We start from the raw sequence: 18,889 nt of genomic DNA, 5'->3' as shown, positions 1-18,889 counted from the left end.
AAAGCTCACATTAGCTTTCAATTAAATTGAGTTAAATATGTGCATATAGTGTGGTACCAGTTGATTTGGCAATAATATATTGTCCAGTATATTGTATTACCACATTTCCAGGCGTCCAGTATATTCCTCTACCGAACTTTTTGCTTTCTTTGTGATTACAATGAATTGTTTGTCTCTTTGTGATACATACGTGAACATGTAGTTACCACTAACAAGGAAAACTGATGTTTCATACAGAACCATTACCCTAAAAAGTAGCTCTACAATGATGGTACATACATATGCAACACTGAAAATTTCTCCTCCAAACAGCTACTCATTTAAGATGGGGTGATTTTGGAGGGGGGGGGGGGGGGGGGGGGGGTGGGGGGGTGGTGGTGTTGGGGAGGGGGGTCCTTAATCCAGGTAGACTTTCTATTTGAAGTGACCCTACTCCCACCATAGTTTCAATCTTATTATATTTCTCAGGTGATTGAGAAACTGCAGTCAATGTCTAAGTGGTCACCAGAGACAGATTTGTACCTTAACTTGCCAAATCAAAATGAAGTTGCAGTGAATATTTATTCTGACACTACACTGAGGTTGCACGTGAATATTTATTCTGACACTTCACAGGGCTTGAAGCTAACTTTTTTTGTCACCAGTCCAGCCGGACTGATGGGGTATAATTTCAACCAGTCCGTAGAAAAATTTACCAGTCCAACAGAGTTTTCCGGAAATTATTAAACATATTTTGTTAATGTTATCAAAATGAAATTTAACTCAATATGCCTCAGACAATATTGTAACACTGAAAAGTGGGATTTATATCTACGAATCAGATTCGTCTGATATCTACAGATTGAAGCATGCCAAATCTGTGTATAAAATTTCATAAGTATATTTTCCAAAATGATGCTTTAGAAAATTAACCAGTCCCATCGGACTGACTAAAACAAATGTCAGTCAGTCCACCAGACTTTTAACCAGTCACAGACTGACGGGCATATGTTAATTTCGAGCCCTGCTTCACAGAGGTTGCACGTGAATATTCTGACACTACACAGAGGTTGCATGTGAATATTCTGACACTACACTGAGGTTGCATGTGAATATTTATTCTGACACTACACAGAGGTTGCACGTGAATATTCTGACACTACACTGAGGTTGCATGTGAATATTTATTCTGACACTACACTAAGGTTGCATGTGAATATTTACTCTGACACTACACTGAGGTTGCACGTGAATATCTATTCTGATACTACACTGAGCCTTGGAAAGTATCTTTCAAATGCTTTTACTTGATGATACACAACATACCTTCTTGTATTTGCGTTTGATATTGGAGAGAGGTTCTGCATGGAGTTGTCTGCCTGTGTTTGGCCTATAGACATTGTACAATTTCTCTCTCTTCTTGTTGGTCCCAAAGAACACAGCCAAAATGATTGTTTTCTTCACATTTCTCTCCTTCAGGATTAACAGAGTGAATGTTTTTTAAGTTGTTTGTATTATAGGGACATGATGACAATGGAGGCAAGGGATAATTTTTAAAATCCCTCAAAATACAAAGACATATATTCTATAAATTCACATTTTGTAATTTAACTTGTTTCTTTTAAATATAGGTTAAAATGAAATGTTGCTTGCTCACAATCTATATCAAGAATTATACACAATAAAACATCAAAAGTTTATTATTCACAAAATATTGGTAAATGTACACATTTGAGTATAATCATCAATCAATGAGCATACACAATAACTTACCATGGAGGATATGTAAAAGCCATCATCTATTCCAGTGTATTTTCTCCAAATGTCATTGGCTTGTGAGAAGGACATTCCTCTTTCCACAGAGATCTGCATTAATACCATTTACAATAACTGGCAATGTAACTAAATATAGTAGCATGTTACAATTTACACAGAGTATATACATGTACACTATAATACATGTATGTGTACACAAAATCTTTTATACATCATTACATGTACATAGATGTACAATATCTTTCATCTACCTTTAAATGTCAATCTTCTCATATTGGAAGTTAAAACCTGACCTAGTCTTGTTTCAGACAAATCTCATAAACATTGAACCTTTTATAAGGGCCCCACACTGCCAGCTTAAACACCCATTTGATGATCTGACAGTTACTGAAAAAGTTGGTGGGACCTAATCAAATCAGATGTTATTTACCTGGAGTGGCCAGGGTCTACCTATGTGTTAATTGCTATACATGTAAACAAAAACATACACAGAAAATAAGATATAATAGAAATATACCGATACATGTCAAAATAAGAATGAAAATATATTAATTCATTTCTTTAAATCTTGCAATTTATTTTGAAATTATTATTTGCTTTATTGACCTATAATTAGTTTGTGGATATTAGCCATATTTCTTCCAGGATGCCATTTTTTTTTGTTTATTGTGCTGTTCGGACTGTTGTTCTCAACGACAACGTATGGTTGACAGCAGACATTCTGTTAATGGTGCTTTGAGGAGGAATTCTGATGACAGGCAAGTTGGTAATGCAACTACAGGAACTAGTAGCTTGAAATCATTTGAAGCTGCTGGGTCACATGGGGGCTTTAATGAGGGATTGAAGGTATATTTGGACACAAGTATAGTGGAAAAAATATGTTGAGAAGATTTAGATATTGTAAAAATACGACATAAGGCCTCAACCATGCAAATTTTTCTTGCGTCATAAATCAAAGGATTTTAAAAAGGGTGGATCTGTAACTCTCTAGTCTGTCCCAGTAGACACCAAGGAGGATAATTTAGATAACTTGCAGCCTTGTTGTCCCGGAGAAATCCCCCCCCCACCCCCCAGATATTTGTGACTCATCCTGGGGTCAGGGTTAGCACAAACTTGAATAAATGTACACGGTACAAAGAAGCTTTCATTAAAATTTTGCTTATTTCCCCTAGTTGCCATTTTCACTCTTCGACTCTAAGGGAACTTATATGTCTTCTAACCCAAGGATGCTTTGTAACAAATCTGGTTGACTTTATCAACTGAATGATTCAATTGCACATTTTTAGATTAAACACTGTTTATCTACACAATGGCTGCTTTTAACAATTGATTTTATCCACTCGGAAATACTTACAGTTGTGAGTTCCGTCTTCGCTGTGTTTGCTGCAGCATTTCCTACAAAGGTTTTTGTTTCTATTCTTTTCACACTTTCTCCACCTGAACCCAGATCTGTAAAATTTAAACACAGATACAGATATAAAACTGCATGACCCCACGTCAGACTAACCTTTTTTAACATAGCCATACATATGGTTAGAACTTGTTAAATTGCACTAGCAGTGTTACTAGTGTACCATAGCTGCAATAATGTATCCCTTTCCAATTTATGATTTACATCTGCTGCAATTTTTGATAATTCTTGAAATCTATGAATGTTTATGCACATCACTTACTTTGGCATTATTATTATTGGTGTATAAGATTTTAAGCACTTCAAAATTCAATCAAATAATCCATAATTTCAATTATTTTTAACCAAGGTCAGCTTTGTAATTCTTAAAAATCATCAAGTTTTCAACCTTTTGGTTAACCACATGCGTACTGACATGACTGAAAATATGGATGAGTGAAAAAATGTGAGATTGAATATGAATCAAGATTTCACTGCACCTAGGGTTATCCTAAGTGACCTCTTCACACGCTAAATGTCAGACTTACTTACTCTCACCTGAAAATATTTTGTCCTATTTCATGAATGTTCAAGTTAAGCATCCTGTCTTTCATACTAGCGTGTTATTATTGATTATATTCAGTAATGCAAACGATCATGCTTCAACTGTCTTGTAGCCAATGTTATAGTATTTTGCCACCCCACCCCCCAAACCCAGATGGACAATATTTGGCAAAACGTTTATGGTTTTAAATGAGTTGATAGAGACAATCCATAATGAACTGCACAAAGATGACAATCATGGCAAGTATCAGTATGGATTGTGTGGGAACAAACAAAACAGACTCTCAAATTTGAATGAATAAATAAATAAAACAAAGCCGGAATCATCAAAATCAGAAAATAAATAAAACAAAGCCGGAATCATCAAAATCAGAAAATAAATAAAACAAAGCCGGAATCATCAAAATCAGAAAGGTCCACACTGTGTCTATATTTTTCTGCTAACATCGTGATCAGTGTGACCTTTCTCACACTGTGTCTATATTTTTCTGCTAACATCGTGATCAGTGCGACCTTTCTCACACTGTGTCTATATTTTTCTCCTAACATCGTGATCAGTGTGACCTTTCTCACACTGTGTCTATATTTTTCTGCTAACATCGTGATCAGTGTGACCTTTCTCATTTTGATGATTTCGGCTTTGTTTTATTCTTTTTTCCACTTTCCCCAATGGCCACTTCTTAGAGAGGTAAACAACTAACAACAGACCATACAAATTTTGATCAGAAAAATCTCCAGTGAGCCAAAAACCACTCACTCCATTTTGGAAAATTTACCCAGAATTCCCATGTCCCATCTTCCACTTCTCTTTGCATCCAGTATAATGGCTGTCAGTGTATCAGAAAAGTATTTAAACAAGGCATTCTGAAGGGCGACTTCCATTCCAAGGATTCTGTTAAGGAATTTACTGATGTTGTTATAATCTGCAATTAAAGACATACATTGATTAATTAATATTTACATTTCCCCATGAACACACTAAAAAGTAAACAATGCATGTATGAACACAGACCTACTAGATAAATATCATACATCTATATCACTATGAAGTTTTTAAGATTTTGAATTAATTCAATAAAGTTTGACTCCACTCTTAACAAAGGTTCTTAATGATAAATATGAAGTATTCTGCAAACATTTTGACACATTTTAAATATGCATCACATTCATCCCCCCCAACAGAGGAATATCATATCAGTCTTGCCTTTTTCTAGTAATGGGACCCCAATGCGATCATCAAGGCTGATCAGTCCAACACCTGACAAACCTTTCTTCACATCTGAAACACAAATCACTCTACCTTGTAATTTTCATTCAAAAGTTGCTCACAATTCATTTGATGTTTAATATAAAAGTGGATTATGGATCTGTTCTGAAGCCCAACTCACCTGCCAAGAAGTCTCCATCATATGCAGTGGGAATAGGAACAAGAGGAACATCAAATCCTAACACAGACTTCATCACAGCTTCCAATGCTGTTCTACCATACTGCAAATAATTATAACATACACCATCTCATTAAGGACTCAAACTCACTGATAGGCAACCTCCGTCATACAACAACTAGTTACAACACAAGTCATCCTCAAAAGGGACAGTAATTCACAGCTATATTTTCAGAAACTTTCAAAACTTGCCTTGTTATCAAAGTTAAATCGACTCAGATCTCTGGACTCAGTGGCTCGTCTATCTCCATGTGTTAGAGCTCCCTGTAAACATAAATACTGTATCACAACCGGGAAAATTACCAATAATTTACTGAGCTATATTCAGTATCTCTGAAACCAATAAGACCAACATTCAGGCTTCAAAATATGCCTCCTATATATTCAGAATGCAATAGTAATCAATGAAAAGATGACCATCCAAATAAACAATTCTTCAGTCAAAAACAGCTCCGACATTGTTCTTTCGGCACTTTCTCTAATACTGACGTTAGATCAAGAAAACTTTGGTAATCATAAAAATTGAGGAAAGATTTCATTTTAACAAAATACAACTTGAGAAGTGACATTAGTTTTTGTAAATATATACTTGAACCAGCACCATGGGGAACATGTACTCCAATATTGATGATCCTAGTTTTACTAGTATTGCTTTTCCTTCATAACTGCCCATGAAAGTATGACCTTAACTTTGACCTTGAGAAATGATAAACACCTTCCTCTCACCATGATTGAGGTGCATGTGTACTACATTTGATTATCCTAGCCTTCTTAGCACTGTTTTTATCCCTCCCACAAGGTGCTGATGGATAAATACAGACACCAAACTATTATACATCCTCATCTACGATGGATGAATATGCGTATTAAGTTTGATTATCCTAGCTTTATTAGTACTGTTTCTATTCTATCTTGTTTTGTGTACATGACATAACCCCCCCCCCCCCCCCCCCTCCCATCAACTGACCAAGTGTGATGGTCCTAAGCCTCACAGCATGAATGCTAATACTGGACGATTTGAATATGTATAACCATAAAATTCAAGGAAGCAACAGTTGAATTATTTTTGGTTCAACCCCCCCCCCCCCCCCCACCCCCCTCCCTCACAACAAAGAAGGGTCTATAACAATACACCTTTTTCTTTAATCATGGGGAAAGATGTGTTTTTATCTGATCCACAAGGTGCAGGCAGTCGGGCTATGCCATACCATGATGTATACAATCCATTTACTAGGGCATAAAAAATGCATTTATGGAGGAGGAAGGTGGAAATACTCGACAATGCTGTTAATCAAAAATTATTAATGTATCTTACATGCCAGTTTCCAACTTGTTATCAACTTGCAATATTCTCAGAAAAGCCTTAGTAATAACTTTTTCAGAAGCTCACAAGTTATTTCTTACCAAACTCTCTAGTCTTTTGGAAACGGTAGAAGCAAATCTTTGTTCTCCAGCAAGCTCAGATATGAGGAACATATACTCTGGGGCATTCACCTGATTTGATCTATGTGTACGTCCTAAAAAAGATCAGTAGTTAAGTAAATTCCTTTTAGAAGCGAATTTCATTTAGAAGAATCATCATAAGTGCAAGAGTCCAACTATTCCTACCGAATTGCTGGATGGCTCGGTCAGCACTCCAGGGTAATTCCAGGGTTATATGGACTCGTCTTTTCTGGTTTACTGCACGTCTGTCAGCTTGGAGAGATATACCTGAACTTGCTGCTTCAGAGATTATAGCTACATTCTGCAGATAGAAATTGACATAAAATGTTTTAAAATTACTTTCTTTCAGATATGATTATGCTTCATACCACTTACTATCAATGATTAATTTTCCCTTCTATAATTTGCTACATGCCTATTATCTTCGCTAGCCAAGAGTGACGCTTCACAGTGTGTCTCTTTTCACCCAAGAAACACCGTAGAGCATCACCCTTGGCTAACGAAGATGCATGCCTATAGATAAGTCTTTATATTTCTGAATGCAATACTGAAACCTTTTCTCCATCCATGAATCTTTGTTTCTCTGTGAGGTTGAGAATCTCCAGAGGCACATCAATCTCGCTGCGAGATTCATACGTGATGCCCTCGTCAGTGTTGACAACACGACCTTTTCTGCCCGTCATCTCAGCAACACTCTCAGTTCCTCCCAGTTCGTCAATCAGATGGTCTAAGGTGTTGGGTGGAAGATTCTCTCCAATTTCATTTAACATGTCCAACAACTCGTTCTTCATGGCAACCGCCTGTTCCACTGCATCCATGCCTGACAAGAACAGATCTCATTCAAACTTTTCTGATTGAAACATCATTCATATCATCTACCCTCTAGAAGTACCGAAGTAAGAATGATTATTCAAAGGTACATACATATCAATAATTAATATTCTCTCTGTTTCCAAACTAACATGGTTAATGTACAGTATCTATAATGGTAATATATATTACTTATGAAACTATCTGATTTCATTCCAGATGAGAGTGATGAATGAAATTTTTGTTCATTCTGGACTATTTAACTCTCAGACATCTTAGGTCACAGTGATTTTTTTTGTTTTTCAAACTACCACCCCTCCTTTTGAATTGGGAAAAAATTAGCGACATTTTCCTCAAATTGGGAAAAATCATTCATAGTAAATTAAAATGGTAAAGATGCATAAAATAATCATATAACATTTTTTGTTTGTTTGAGGTTTATTTTAGATCTGATTTAAAATCATAAAATAAATCATTATTTAACATTAAATATGTATAGGAAGTCACACCTTGTATAGATATTATTTACTTTTTCAAAAAAATGCTTATTGTCTAATTTCATAAAGAAAATAATAAATTATTAATTCACCAGCATTTGTACCCATAATCTTGTAAATATTATATTAATAATCAAGTTTCCAGAATGCCTCTCCTGTTTGTAATTTTCGGATTTTAGTAAAGCCCTACCAGTATACTGTTGGCCACTTCCTGTTATTAGCCTGACCCTACATATAATGGTGGTCAAACTAAATTGTCATTAATGCCTTAATGTGTATCTGGAAACTATATACTTCGCTGCATATCTGCTTATATGGATGCCTCTATTGTTTTACATATTCTTTAAAAAACCGTTTGCATGTGCAGTGGTTTGGAGAATAAAACTGAAGAAAAAAACGTATTTACTCTTTGTCAGCAATATACAGTAACCTTCTTTTTTAAATGGCCTAATTTCCCTAGAAATGAAATTGGGAAAAACATATATATATAATTGGGAAAAAATAGCTAATTTTAGTGAGGGGAAACAGCCGAATATCGGTGGCATTTTGGCCCAAAAAAAATCACTGGGTCAGCATTATTTTGAAATCTGCTTCATCTTTCCGTATATATAGGAATACGAATCTAACTAAAATCATTGTGCTGGATGATGTGTTAACACTAAGGGCAGTTAGATATGTACAGAATTTGTGAAAAAATAGCAGATAGTATGCTATTAAGACAGTCACATGGTCAGCACTATGCTAATTTTGGAAAGAAAGTGTGTCAAAGCCAAAGGTTGTGTTTTAAAACTATTTTTCTTCTATATCTCTACAATCTTGGTAAAAAATTTGTATGCATATCTAAGACTAAGAGAGTTTTATTTTTTATTTCATCTTATTTATAGAATACCATAATATTGATATCTTTATTGAAATCTAACATTAAAAAAAATTGACAACATGTACCTTTCAAATCATCATTACACCTGTGAGCATTGCATAATATAGTAATTGTCAGCTTGGATATTGGCGTGTCATTGATGTGATAGGAAACTGGAAGAAACCCACATGTCCACAATACCCTCTCAAATACAACCACTGCTGAGGATTGAACTACACTCCCAGCAGTGAGAAGTGAACACATTACCTACTACACTACCCGAACACCCAAATTCACTATATTTAATGAGTGTTACTGTAAATGTAAAACCTACTACACTACCCGAACACCCAAATTCACTATATTTAATGAGTGTTACTGTAAATGTAAAACTTACTACACTACCCGAACACCCAAATTCACTATATTTAATGAGTGTTACTGTAAATGTAAAACTTACTACACTACCCGAACACCCAAATTCACTATATTTAATGAGTGTTACTGTAAATGTAAAACTTACTATACTACCCGAACACCCAAATTCACTATATTTAATGAGTGTTACTGTAAATGTAAAACTTACTATACTACCTGAACACCCAAATTCACTATATCTAATGAGTGTTACTGTAAATGTAAAACTTACTATACTACCTGAACACCCAAATTCACTATATCTAATGAGTGTTACTGTAAATGTAAAACTTACTATAGAGAGGCTCTTCCCCATTTTCTGTTTTGTTCATATTGGAGTTATTGGCAGTGTTGACATTTTCCTTGGCTAGACTGTTCTTCTTCAGTAGACCTGCTGCAGCTAATGCTTTATCAAACTCTTCATCCACATCCACTCCCTTGGATTTCTTTTTCTTCTTTTTATTAGTGTCTTTCTTCTTAGTTTTCTTGTTGCTTTTCTTCAGCCATGGATCTAGCAAATCACAATCATTAATTTGTATACAGATATATCTTAAAAGTGGCTGTCCAAGTCAGACATATAATCTACTGCAGGGCTTTCAACAAATTTAAAAGTAGGAGGCTGAAATGAAAAAGTAGAAGGCGATCCAATGTGAACGGCACAGCCGTATCGCACGCGGAGCTATGCTCGGCGCCCTTATGGCCGGGGGTCAGTGGGGCCGCTGAAGGCCCCCAGAAGCTCTGGGGTAAATGACGCAAAATCCTGCATTCTGGCGGTTTCCTGGCACTTAAATGCAGCTTTGAAATTGTCATTTTTTTGCCTGAAATTTTTACTTTTGCCATGAATTTATTGTTTCATAAGTGAAACTTTCTGTTCATGCAAAGACTTAAAAAATTCAACATTGCAAAGTACTAATTTTGATGCAAAATGAAAAATAAAGTGCATCAAGATAACTACATGTAATTATTTTTTGCAATGCTGTATCAATTAATTTTTAAGTGTCTTTGCTTGAACAGAAACTTTCACTTTTATTTCTACATTTGTACTGAAAGTTTATAAGACTGAATTGTTTTGTAAGAAACAATAAAACCCAAACAATCTTTATTACAAATTAATAAGTAACATTTTAATGACCTATAATTTTATTTTTCCACAAATTCAAGTTAACAGCTACAGATTTGTTGGTAACATAGCGAATTTGTGCTGAAAAATTCTACTTTCGTTTTTATTTAATACCACGTGGGCATCTGCAAATTAAAAAGAATAGCAAGTCTGAAATCTTTCCTGATTAAATTCTGTTTTCGCTTTTAAATTGTTGATTGATATTATACTTGTGTCACTTTCGCTTCTGGCCTTTTTAAAGCCGAAACTGAACAGGGTATTTGTTCTCTTCATTCCGTCAACATCATTGATTTTTACGTTCAGGACTTGTTATCTTTCGGAACTTCTCGTCTGTGTTGTTACGAATTGGGTAAATCCGAGGCTTTCCGACTATTGCAATTGATGTATTATTTTCTACACCAACAGACGACCAATCAGGTGCCGGTATTTACCTGAACTAAATTTAGCGCAAGTAAACACGTTTGATATGGCCGCGATTTCTGAGTCTACTAAAGTTTGGAAGATGTTTAAAGTTTTATAAAAGGTTTTTTTCATTGGACAAACATTTTTGTCACTAAAGTAGCCGGCACCTAATGTTACTATAGGCGGCGGAAATCCGCCGGCTACCGGCTACTTTTGAAAGCCCTGCTACTGTAATTATCCCCCCTCCCCAAATATTTTAGTTTTGATGTTTTATAGCACTATGGGAGTATATTATGAAATTATAACAATTCTTGATATGCGTGTGTATAGCTTTCTAGTAAAATGAGATCTGTCAGAAAATTTCAAATATTTCTACAATCACTGTTTATATTTGAATGTGAAATACAGTTATCTGCCCCTAATGATATAAACTGCATTTTTTTCTTTCTTTCTAATTTACCTAAATCTCTCATTATGTAAAATTCAGTTCAATAAACAAAATATTACAATCATAAACCAAATATTTATTCTTTTCATAAAACAAGAGGTCCATGGGTCATATCGCTCTCACGGGTCACCTTGGGCTTGCTGTTGTGATTTCACCATAATGAATTTATATGCAAATTATGAAAGCCTAACTTATATAAGTTTAGGAGTTATTGAATGGGTTAGTTTACTTAAAAGTAGGTGAAACTCCAAGGTCAAGGTCACAAGGTTAAAAACTTCTGTACCAAAAAAAAAACAAACAAGGAATGCGAGAGCCCTACCACTTACCATTCAAAAGTTACGAGCAAGGTTAAAGTTTCAGACAGATAGGACAAAACAATATGCCCCCAACTATAGACGCAAGGGCATAAAAAAATATGAATTTACAAAACTTGGGAACACTTGCACTGGGATATAATTTAGTGTGGTCCTTCTACTCTTGAAAAAGAATTTTTAAAATTGATTTCCTGCATATTCCCATATAAAACATTGATTTCTTATTTTGGCTCCACCCTATGAAACCACCCCTGAACTGAACATACTTGAATTTCAACTACCTGAAGATACTTAAATATCAATATGACAAATCATGGTCCTGATGGTGTTGAGATGAAAAGATTTTTAAAGATTTCCCCCTATATATTGCATGTAAAACTTTGATCTCCTATTGTGGCCCCATCCTACTTCGTGGGGCCTCAATTTGAAGAAACATTAATCTGCTCTATCCAGAGATGTTTGCATATTATCATGACTAATTGTGGTCCTGTTGTTCTTGAGAAGAAGATTCTAAAATATTTTTCCTATATACCGGTATCTGCATGTAAAACTTTGATTTCATATTCATTTGATTAAACTTGAATCCCCGCCACCCAAGGATCATTTGCATGAAATTTGATCGAAATTAGCCAAGTAGTTCTAGACAAATTCTAATGAGATGTTTGTAAAACACATATGCCCCCCATGGTGCAAAATTGAAAAAGGTTATACACACACTTCATTTAATTGATAGTAGTATCATCAATTCAAAATACTGAGCAGACAATATCTTCCTATGTCAAGAGTGAATTGACCATGTGACCTAAAAATCAATAGGGGTCATCTACTCCTTATGCTGTACCAGAGTACCAAGTTTGGTGTCAATCAAGCAAATAATTCTTAAAATATAGGAAACAATATATTACTATGTCCAGTTCAACTATTGAATTTTGACCTCAAAATCAATATGGGTCATCTTCTCCTGAAGATGTACCAGTGTACTAAGTTTGATGTCTGTCAAGCAAAAGGTTTATCAAGATATTGAGTGGACAGTATATTATATGTCCAGTTTGACCCTTGACCTTTGACCATGTGACCTCAAAATCAATAGAAGTCATCTCCTGAATATACACCAGTGTACTAAGTTTGATGTCTGCCAAGCAAAGGGTTCTCAAGATACTGAGTGGACAGCATATTCCAATGTCCAGGTTAACCCTTGACCTTCAAACATGTGACCTCAAAATCAATAGGGATCATCTTCTCCTGAGGATGTACCAGTGTACCAAGTTTGATGTCTGTCCAGCAAAGGGTTCTCAAGATATTCAGCAGACAGTATATTTCTATGTCCAGTATGATCCTTGACCTTTGACCATGTGACCTCAAAATCAATAGGGGTCATCTTCTCCTGAAGGTGTACCAGTGTACCAAGTTTGATGTCTGTCAATCAAAGGGTTCTCAAGATATTGAGCAGACATTATATTCCAATGTCCAGTTTGACCCTTGACCTTTGACCATGTGACCTCAAAATCAATAGGGGTCATCTTCTCCTGAAGACATATCAGTGTACCAAGTTTGATGTCTGTCAAGCAAAGGGTTCTCAAGATATTGAACGGACAGTATATTCCTATGTCCAGTTTGATCCTTGATCTTAGACCATGTGACCTAAAAATCAATAGGGGTCATCTTCTTCTGAAGATGTACTGGTGTACCAAGTTTGATGTCTGTCAAGCAAAGGGTTCTCTAGACATTGAATGGTCAGTATATTCCTATGCCCAGTTTGACCCTTGACCTTTGACCATGACCTCAAAATCAATAGGGGTCATCTACTCCTTAGGATGTACCAGTGTGCCAAGTTTGATGTCTTTCAAGCAAAAGGTTCTCAAGATATTGAGCGGACATTATATTCCTATGTCCAGAGTAGATTGACCCTTGACCTTTGACCTGAAACACAATAGGGGTCCTCTTCTACTCATAACCAACCCACATATGAAATATCATTATTATCAAGTGAATAGTTCTCAAGATATTGAGCGGACAACATGCGATCTACCGACCGACAGGTGCAAACCAATATGCCCCTCTTCTTTGAAGGGGGACATAAAAATATCATGAGTTACAGATTTTGACTGAAGATATCATTTAGTGCTGTTATATCTATACCTTCATCACTGAAGATATCATTTAGTGCTGTTATATCTATACCTTCATCACTGAAGATATCATTTAGTGCTGTTATATCTATACCTTCATCACTATCTGAATCATTTCCAAACGGATTGAAATCATCTACATCTGAGTCACTGCTCTCTCGATCTTCCTGGAAATTTAACTCCAGATCACTAATGTCTGAATCCGAATCCGAACTGTCTGAGCCACTGTCATCTGAATCCGATCCACCTTTCTTTTGTCTTTTGGACTTGTGATTGCTCTTTTGCTCTGTAATGTTAAATACACTTACATTTCTTCAGAGCTAAATAGAAAATAAAATTTCAGCCTGTGTTCAGGTGAACAAGCTTGTTAATGGACTGTGACTTTTGACAGCACTTCCATAAAAATCATATAAGGTTGATCATTTTACTTCTACTACACCGTGATACCGTTAAAGATACTTTGACTTCCCATATGCATTGCTACCTTTTTTCCGTTTATTGTTTTCATTTTTCTGCTGCACACGTTCCTGTTCTTTCTTTTTACCATAATCCCCCAGTCCAAATATATCAAAGGTCTTCTTTCTGTCTGGAGCTGGAAAATGCTTTTCCACTAATGTTTGAAATACACCTCTGCAACATGAAAATAATAAATTAACTATACAGGGAATAAAATTGGGGACAATATACCTAGTAGTAAAATCTACATATATCACATTTGGAAGGGAAAAAATGTGTACTTCATATGATTTTGGTTACCAAGAATAAAACTTACTTAGCGGTGGACACAAAGTCATTGAGTTCTCCCCCCTGTTCCTCCAACTGCTCAAGGGTCCTAGCTTCACCTGTGGACTGTAGTCCTATCACCACACACTGAAAAAATATTAAAAACATCAATCATCATTTATAAAATACTTTAAAATCATTTATATTTTGGTGGTGGTGGTGGGGGTTGGGGGGTTGGGGGGGGGTTGTTTGATGAAAAAATAGTAGTTGCCTTTTCCCTATTCAGAATTTTGTGATGGATTCGTTTCCTTCACAAAAACAGCACTTAAATGGACTCCAGCAGAAGGAAAGAGAAGCAGAGGAAGACCTAGAGAGACATGGAGAAGGACTATAGAAAGTGATATAAAGAAGATGGGAAAAACCTGGAAGGAAGTAGAAAGGATGGCTATGGATAGAAACAAATGGAGGGATCTGGTATCAGCCTTATGTGCCACCGGGCACGAAGAGGATAGGTAGGTAGGTATTCAGAATTTGTTAGTACTTCAAATATAATGAAAAGAATGCAACACCCAATAAAAAAAATCAACAACGATTGTCAGCATGGAATCTGTTGATTGGGAACAAGAGACTCTCATGAGTGTGATTTGCTCACCTGGCTGGAATAACTTCATCCATTAAATGCCATGGTAGCCATACAAAATTCAAATTTCTCCAGAAAGTAAAGTCACTTCGACTACAAGGGGAACATATGTACCGAGTATGCTGATTGAGGATGCAACTGTTATGGACAAATTGATTTGTCTCAGTCAAACAGTCACCACAGCAGCCTTATTGAAATTCAAATTGGTCTGAAATTTTGCAACACTTCTGAGGGACCACTTGAATATTTGTACCAAGTATGGTGATTGGAAATTCAGTCACTATGGATAAGAATTTGATTTTGTTTCAGTCAATAAAAAGTGGCATTAGACAATCACTTTTAAAAACAGCAATACTTCTGAGGGACAACTAGGGGGGAAATCAGCAAGGTAAGCTAAATAGTATCCGATAACATTTTGTAGATTTTTTTCTCTTATGACATACATAGAAGTTTTGAATAAAGTACACCGCCAGGGGACATGACACACATGTCTGGAACTACATGTACATGAGGCATACATAGATTTGCATGGTTTAAGTCACAAGCTGTCATGCTGTCAATACGCCGGTTTCAAGATACGTCCGAGTTATTTCCCTTTGGAGAACTCTCGTACATAGTAAGGCGCGAAATAATTTGTTTACATGCAGGGGTGGGACAGATATTCATCACAGCGTAAGTGAATGTACTCAGTAAGTTTCTCATATGCTGTTTGATAACCCAAATCGATTGATACACAAACAAAGTAAGTGATAAGTATTTAGGGAGTAATTAAATACATAAAATTCTTATCCTATCACGTTATTTCGCTATTCATAAGTACCATATCCAAGATATTTCTTGCAAATATGACATTGTTTGTATGTTTCCACTTCGGTAAAACATTTCTTTCGATAGTGTTTAGTATTTCCCACATTTACATATTTAAAGAGAAGCCGCTTTTAATACATTTCATCGTCTTCCTCGTTGACTGTATATCCACTCTGTCCTACTTAGGCATTCAAAGTTCCACTAAATGCACCTCCTATACAGAAGAGTTCGTATCTCGAAACTGGCGTATTACAATACCTAAATGAAGCTACAGTGACCTACATCCCCCCCCCCCTCCCCCTTGCATCAACTGACCAAGTTTGATGGACCTCACAGTGTGAAAGATATGATCCACATATGATTTGAGTATACATAGTCATAAATTCCAAATGGAGGCCTCAATGACCTATTTTTAGTTTTAAGTCAACACCACCTCCCCCAAGACATGGACAGATGGATGTATAAAAAATACACAACAGTGAATATTAATAATCTATACAGAGATTCACCCTACTATGAATACACTTCTTCCCTGTCACCATTTGCTTGACATTTACCTTGCCATTTTTGACAGCCTCTCGAGCTATCTCCACACAGTGATTGACTTTAGCTGAGATGCATAGATATTTGAAGAACCTCTGATGAGCTGACCAGAACTGTCCCCACATACTTTTCTTCATCCTCTGCTCAGCATCCATCAGCTCAGCAGCCTTACAGAAGCGATCCCTGGCCGTCACCCACTGCAATACACACATGTATATCATACAGGGCAATGTATCAAATCAATTCTAATTTACAGATACCTTTATCAAAAATCATTGGTTATTAAGCAGATAAGAAACTTTTAGTCTTGCTGGCACCTATAATATATAGACAGTTAAATGTACTTTTAGGCATACCATTTTCACACTGTCATTGTAGACCTTGATAAATTCTTTGTCAGGTGGAATTTCCTCTATTTTGAATGTGACACCTTTGAAACTTAGCTGTCTGGCAATATACATCCCTCTCAACTTCATATCCATCGCCACCAATTCCATAGCACCTACTCCTCTGGAAAATTAAAATGCATACATGTTTATCAGAGGTAACAAAGAATTAGATGTGTGACATGAATGCCTCATATGACAATAGTCAACAAATTTCCATTATGTGTACCACTAGAAAGGCCTGGTCATAAGAACTGCACCCATTAATGTCAAAGCTTTCTTGCAATGCTGAATTTTTTTTTATACAAGAGGGTCAGACATAAAGATACAGAGACAGCAATACTGTACCTTTTCTCTACTGCTTGAATGAAATCATTGAACTCCGGAAAAGGTGTCCCCGGTCCCCATAAACCCAGCCGTGTCATGTACGCCATGTTCTTGGGTTCGGAGGCACCCGTGGCACTAGCGTACACTATCCTGGCATTTGGAAGGCGGTTCTGTAGTTCTAGGACCGTCTGGCCTGTCTTTGTGGGCTTGCTTGATCCAACAGGACATAGATTCTTGGCTTTATGGCACTCATCAAATACAATCTTATCACTATTAAGGAGAATTCTCATCAGCATAGTCCTTTGGTGATTATGAAGGCTTCAGTATTGTCATAGTTGTGTTCAATACTAATTTTATTGACTGATCACTTAAATTAAAACATAAGAAATGTACATTATAATGATTAAATATAATCATTCACAACGCAAGTATGGTACATTTAGATCAGTAATGAGAGTAAGAACAAATCCCCTGTAATTAAGTCCCATTCTTTTAGTCTGACAAGCTTACAAATGTGACAAAAAGGATACCACTCCATCAAATTCTTTTCCACACCACTTAAGCAGCTGTTTGAAACGTGTCTTGTATTTTCCAGTGGACTGGCTTTCTCCAATCAGAGAGGAGTATGTGGCAAAAATCACACCCTTCTTCACACTCCCGTTTTCCTTGGATGATATCTTGGCATACTTAAACTGAAATTTTCAAGTCAACTTCAGATCAAGGGGTGTATGTACAGTATTTATACATACAATCAACATTTTTGGTCTTTTATGTGAGAACTTGGAATAACTTTTCTTGCACAAAAAACCCCCCAGGTGCCACGATATCATGAGGTGGACAGCAAGTGTTGGAACCCATTGTTGTGTATACATCTGTGCTTGTCACTTGATTTTGTCCCCCTTCAGGGTAGCTGTTGTAGTCTTTCCTGAGAGGTACATTTGCTTTGTATAAGGAAATCTTTATGCCAGCTGCAAGACTTTCATGGGTCTGGGCATACATGGTTACTTTTCAAACTTTTCTTTTGCAGTAAATGTTCATGTATTTTACCAATCTTAAAGCAGCGAAATGTTCAAATTTTAAAATTTCACTACCATCTACAAAGCACCGTGCAATTCATGGCTTTGATCATTATCATTTTATAACTAACAAGGGGTTGATATATTGCACCTTTGTACATCATGTTTCACAGCTTGGTATAGTGTTGATTACAAACACAATCAGAGATAATGGCTCTTCTTGAACTTACGACAAAATTTTTACATTGCTATAGTATTCAATATATTCAATCTGTATCAATACAAGCCATCAAGAAAGTACTAAACATTCCCTCATCATAGAACACGCAGAAGAGCCAATATCTTGAATTTTGTCTATCAAATTGTTTTTCTCCGTTGAATTGCATGCTTGTCCAACTCCATGACTTCGTGGATCTGTTCACTAAACACAACTGTAGAATTCAGATCACAAGTTTTCTGATTGCTTTTATATTTTCACATTTTTCATAACCATTTCCATTAAGGGACAAACATTTTCTTCTAAATCAAGAGAATCTTAAAGGGATTGTTGAGTCTTATATTATAATTATATTTTTACAAATGAACATTTTCCATTATCAAACACAATATTACCTTATTTAAGGCATGGACATCAATTCTTCCTGCTCCAATATCTCTGAGATCTCTTTCTGAATCAACTTTTAAATCATTTGATACACTCAACCTACAACAGTTTGATAAAAACATCATGACTTAGTTTTGAGCCTCTGTAACAAGATATGCCATGTACACAAAAATGTATTATAGAAGTTTTATTAGAAGATTTTTAAACAAGAGGCCCATGGGCCACATTGCTCACCTTGTCTCATATTTAA

At 35.9% G+C, this 18,889-nt stretch overlaps 1 protein-coding gene across 1 annotated transcript in view; it reads right to left on the bottom strand.

Moving 5' to 3' along the window:
- Positions 1-18,889, bottom strand: part of LOC125650195 (protein strawberry notch homolog 1-like) — a 43,144-nt gene that overhangs the window by 7,487 nt on the left and 16,768 nt on the right. The window contains exons 8-26 of the mRNA XM_048878256.2: positions 18,648-18,738; positions 17,550-17,711; positions 17,041-17,282; positions 16,663-16,816; positions 16,321-16,503; positions 14,366-14,463; positions 14,078-14,223; positions 13,688-13,879; positions 9,476-9,691; positions 7,152-7,417; positions 6,763-6,898; positions 6,559-6,671; positions 5,347-5,418; positions 5,098-5,197; positions 4,914-4,988; positions 4,486-4,632; positions 3,110-3,204; positions 1,753-1,845; positions 1,306-1,452 (exon numbers count right to left, since the gene is read on the bottom strand). Of these exons, the coding sequence (XP_048734213.2) occupies positions 1,306-1,452; positions 1,753-1,845; positions 3,110-3,204; positions 4,486-4,632; positions 4,914-4,988; positions 5,098-5,197; positions 5,347-5,418; positions 6,559-6,671; positions 6,763-6,898; positions 7,152-7,417; positions 9,476-9,691; positions 13,688-13,879; positions 14,078-14,223; positions 14,366-14,463; positions 16,321-16,503; positions 16,663-16,816; positions 17,041-17,282; positions 17,550-17,711; positions 18,648-18,738 (2,728 nt within the window). The remainder of the gene's footprint in view (positions 1-1,305; positions 1,453-1,752; positions 1,846-3,109; positions 3,205-4,485; positions 4,633-4,913; positions 4,989-5,097; positions 5,198-5,346; positions 5,419-6,558; positions 6,672-6,762; positions 6,899-7,151; positions 7,418-9,475; positions 9,692-13,687; positions 13,880-14,077; positions 14,224-14,365; positions 14,464-16,320; positions 16,504-16,662; positions 16,817-17,040; positions 17,283-17,549; positions 17,712-18,647; positions 18,739-18,889) is intronic.

Source organism: Ostrea edulis, chromosome 1 (assembly GCF_947568905.1).
Source record: "Ostrea edulis chromosome 1, xbOstEdul1.1, whole genome shotgun sequence".
Lineage (NCBI taxonomy): Eukaryota > Metazoa > Mollusca > Bivalvia > Ostreida > Ostreidae > Ostrea > Ostrea edulis.
Note: the sequence above shows the minus strand (reverse complement) of the source record. Positions and strands in the feature narration are given on the sequence as shown.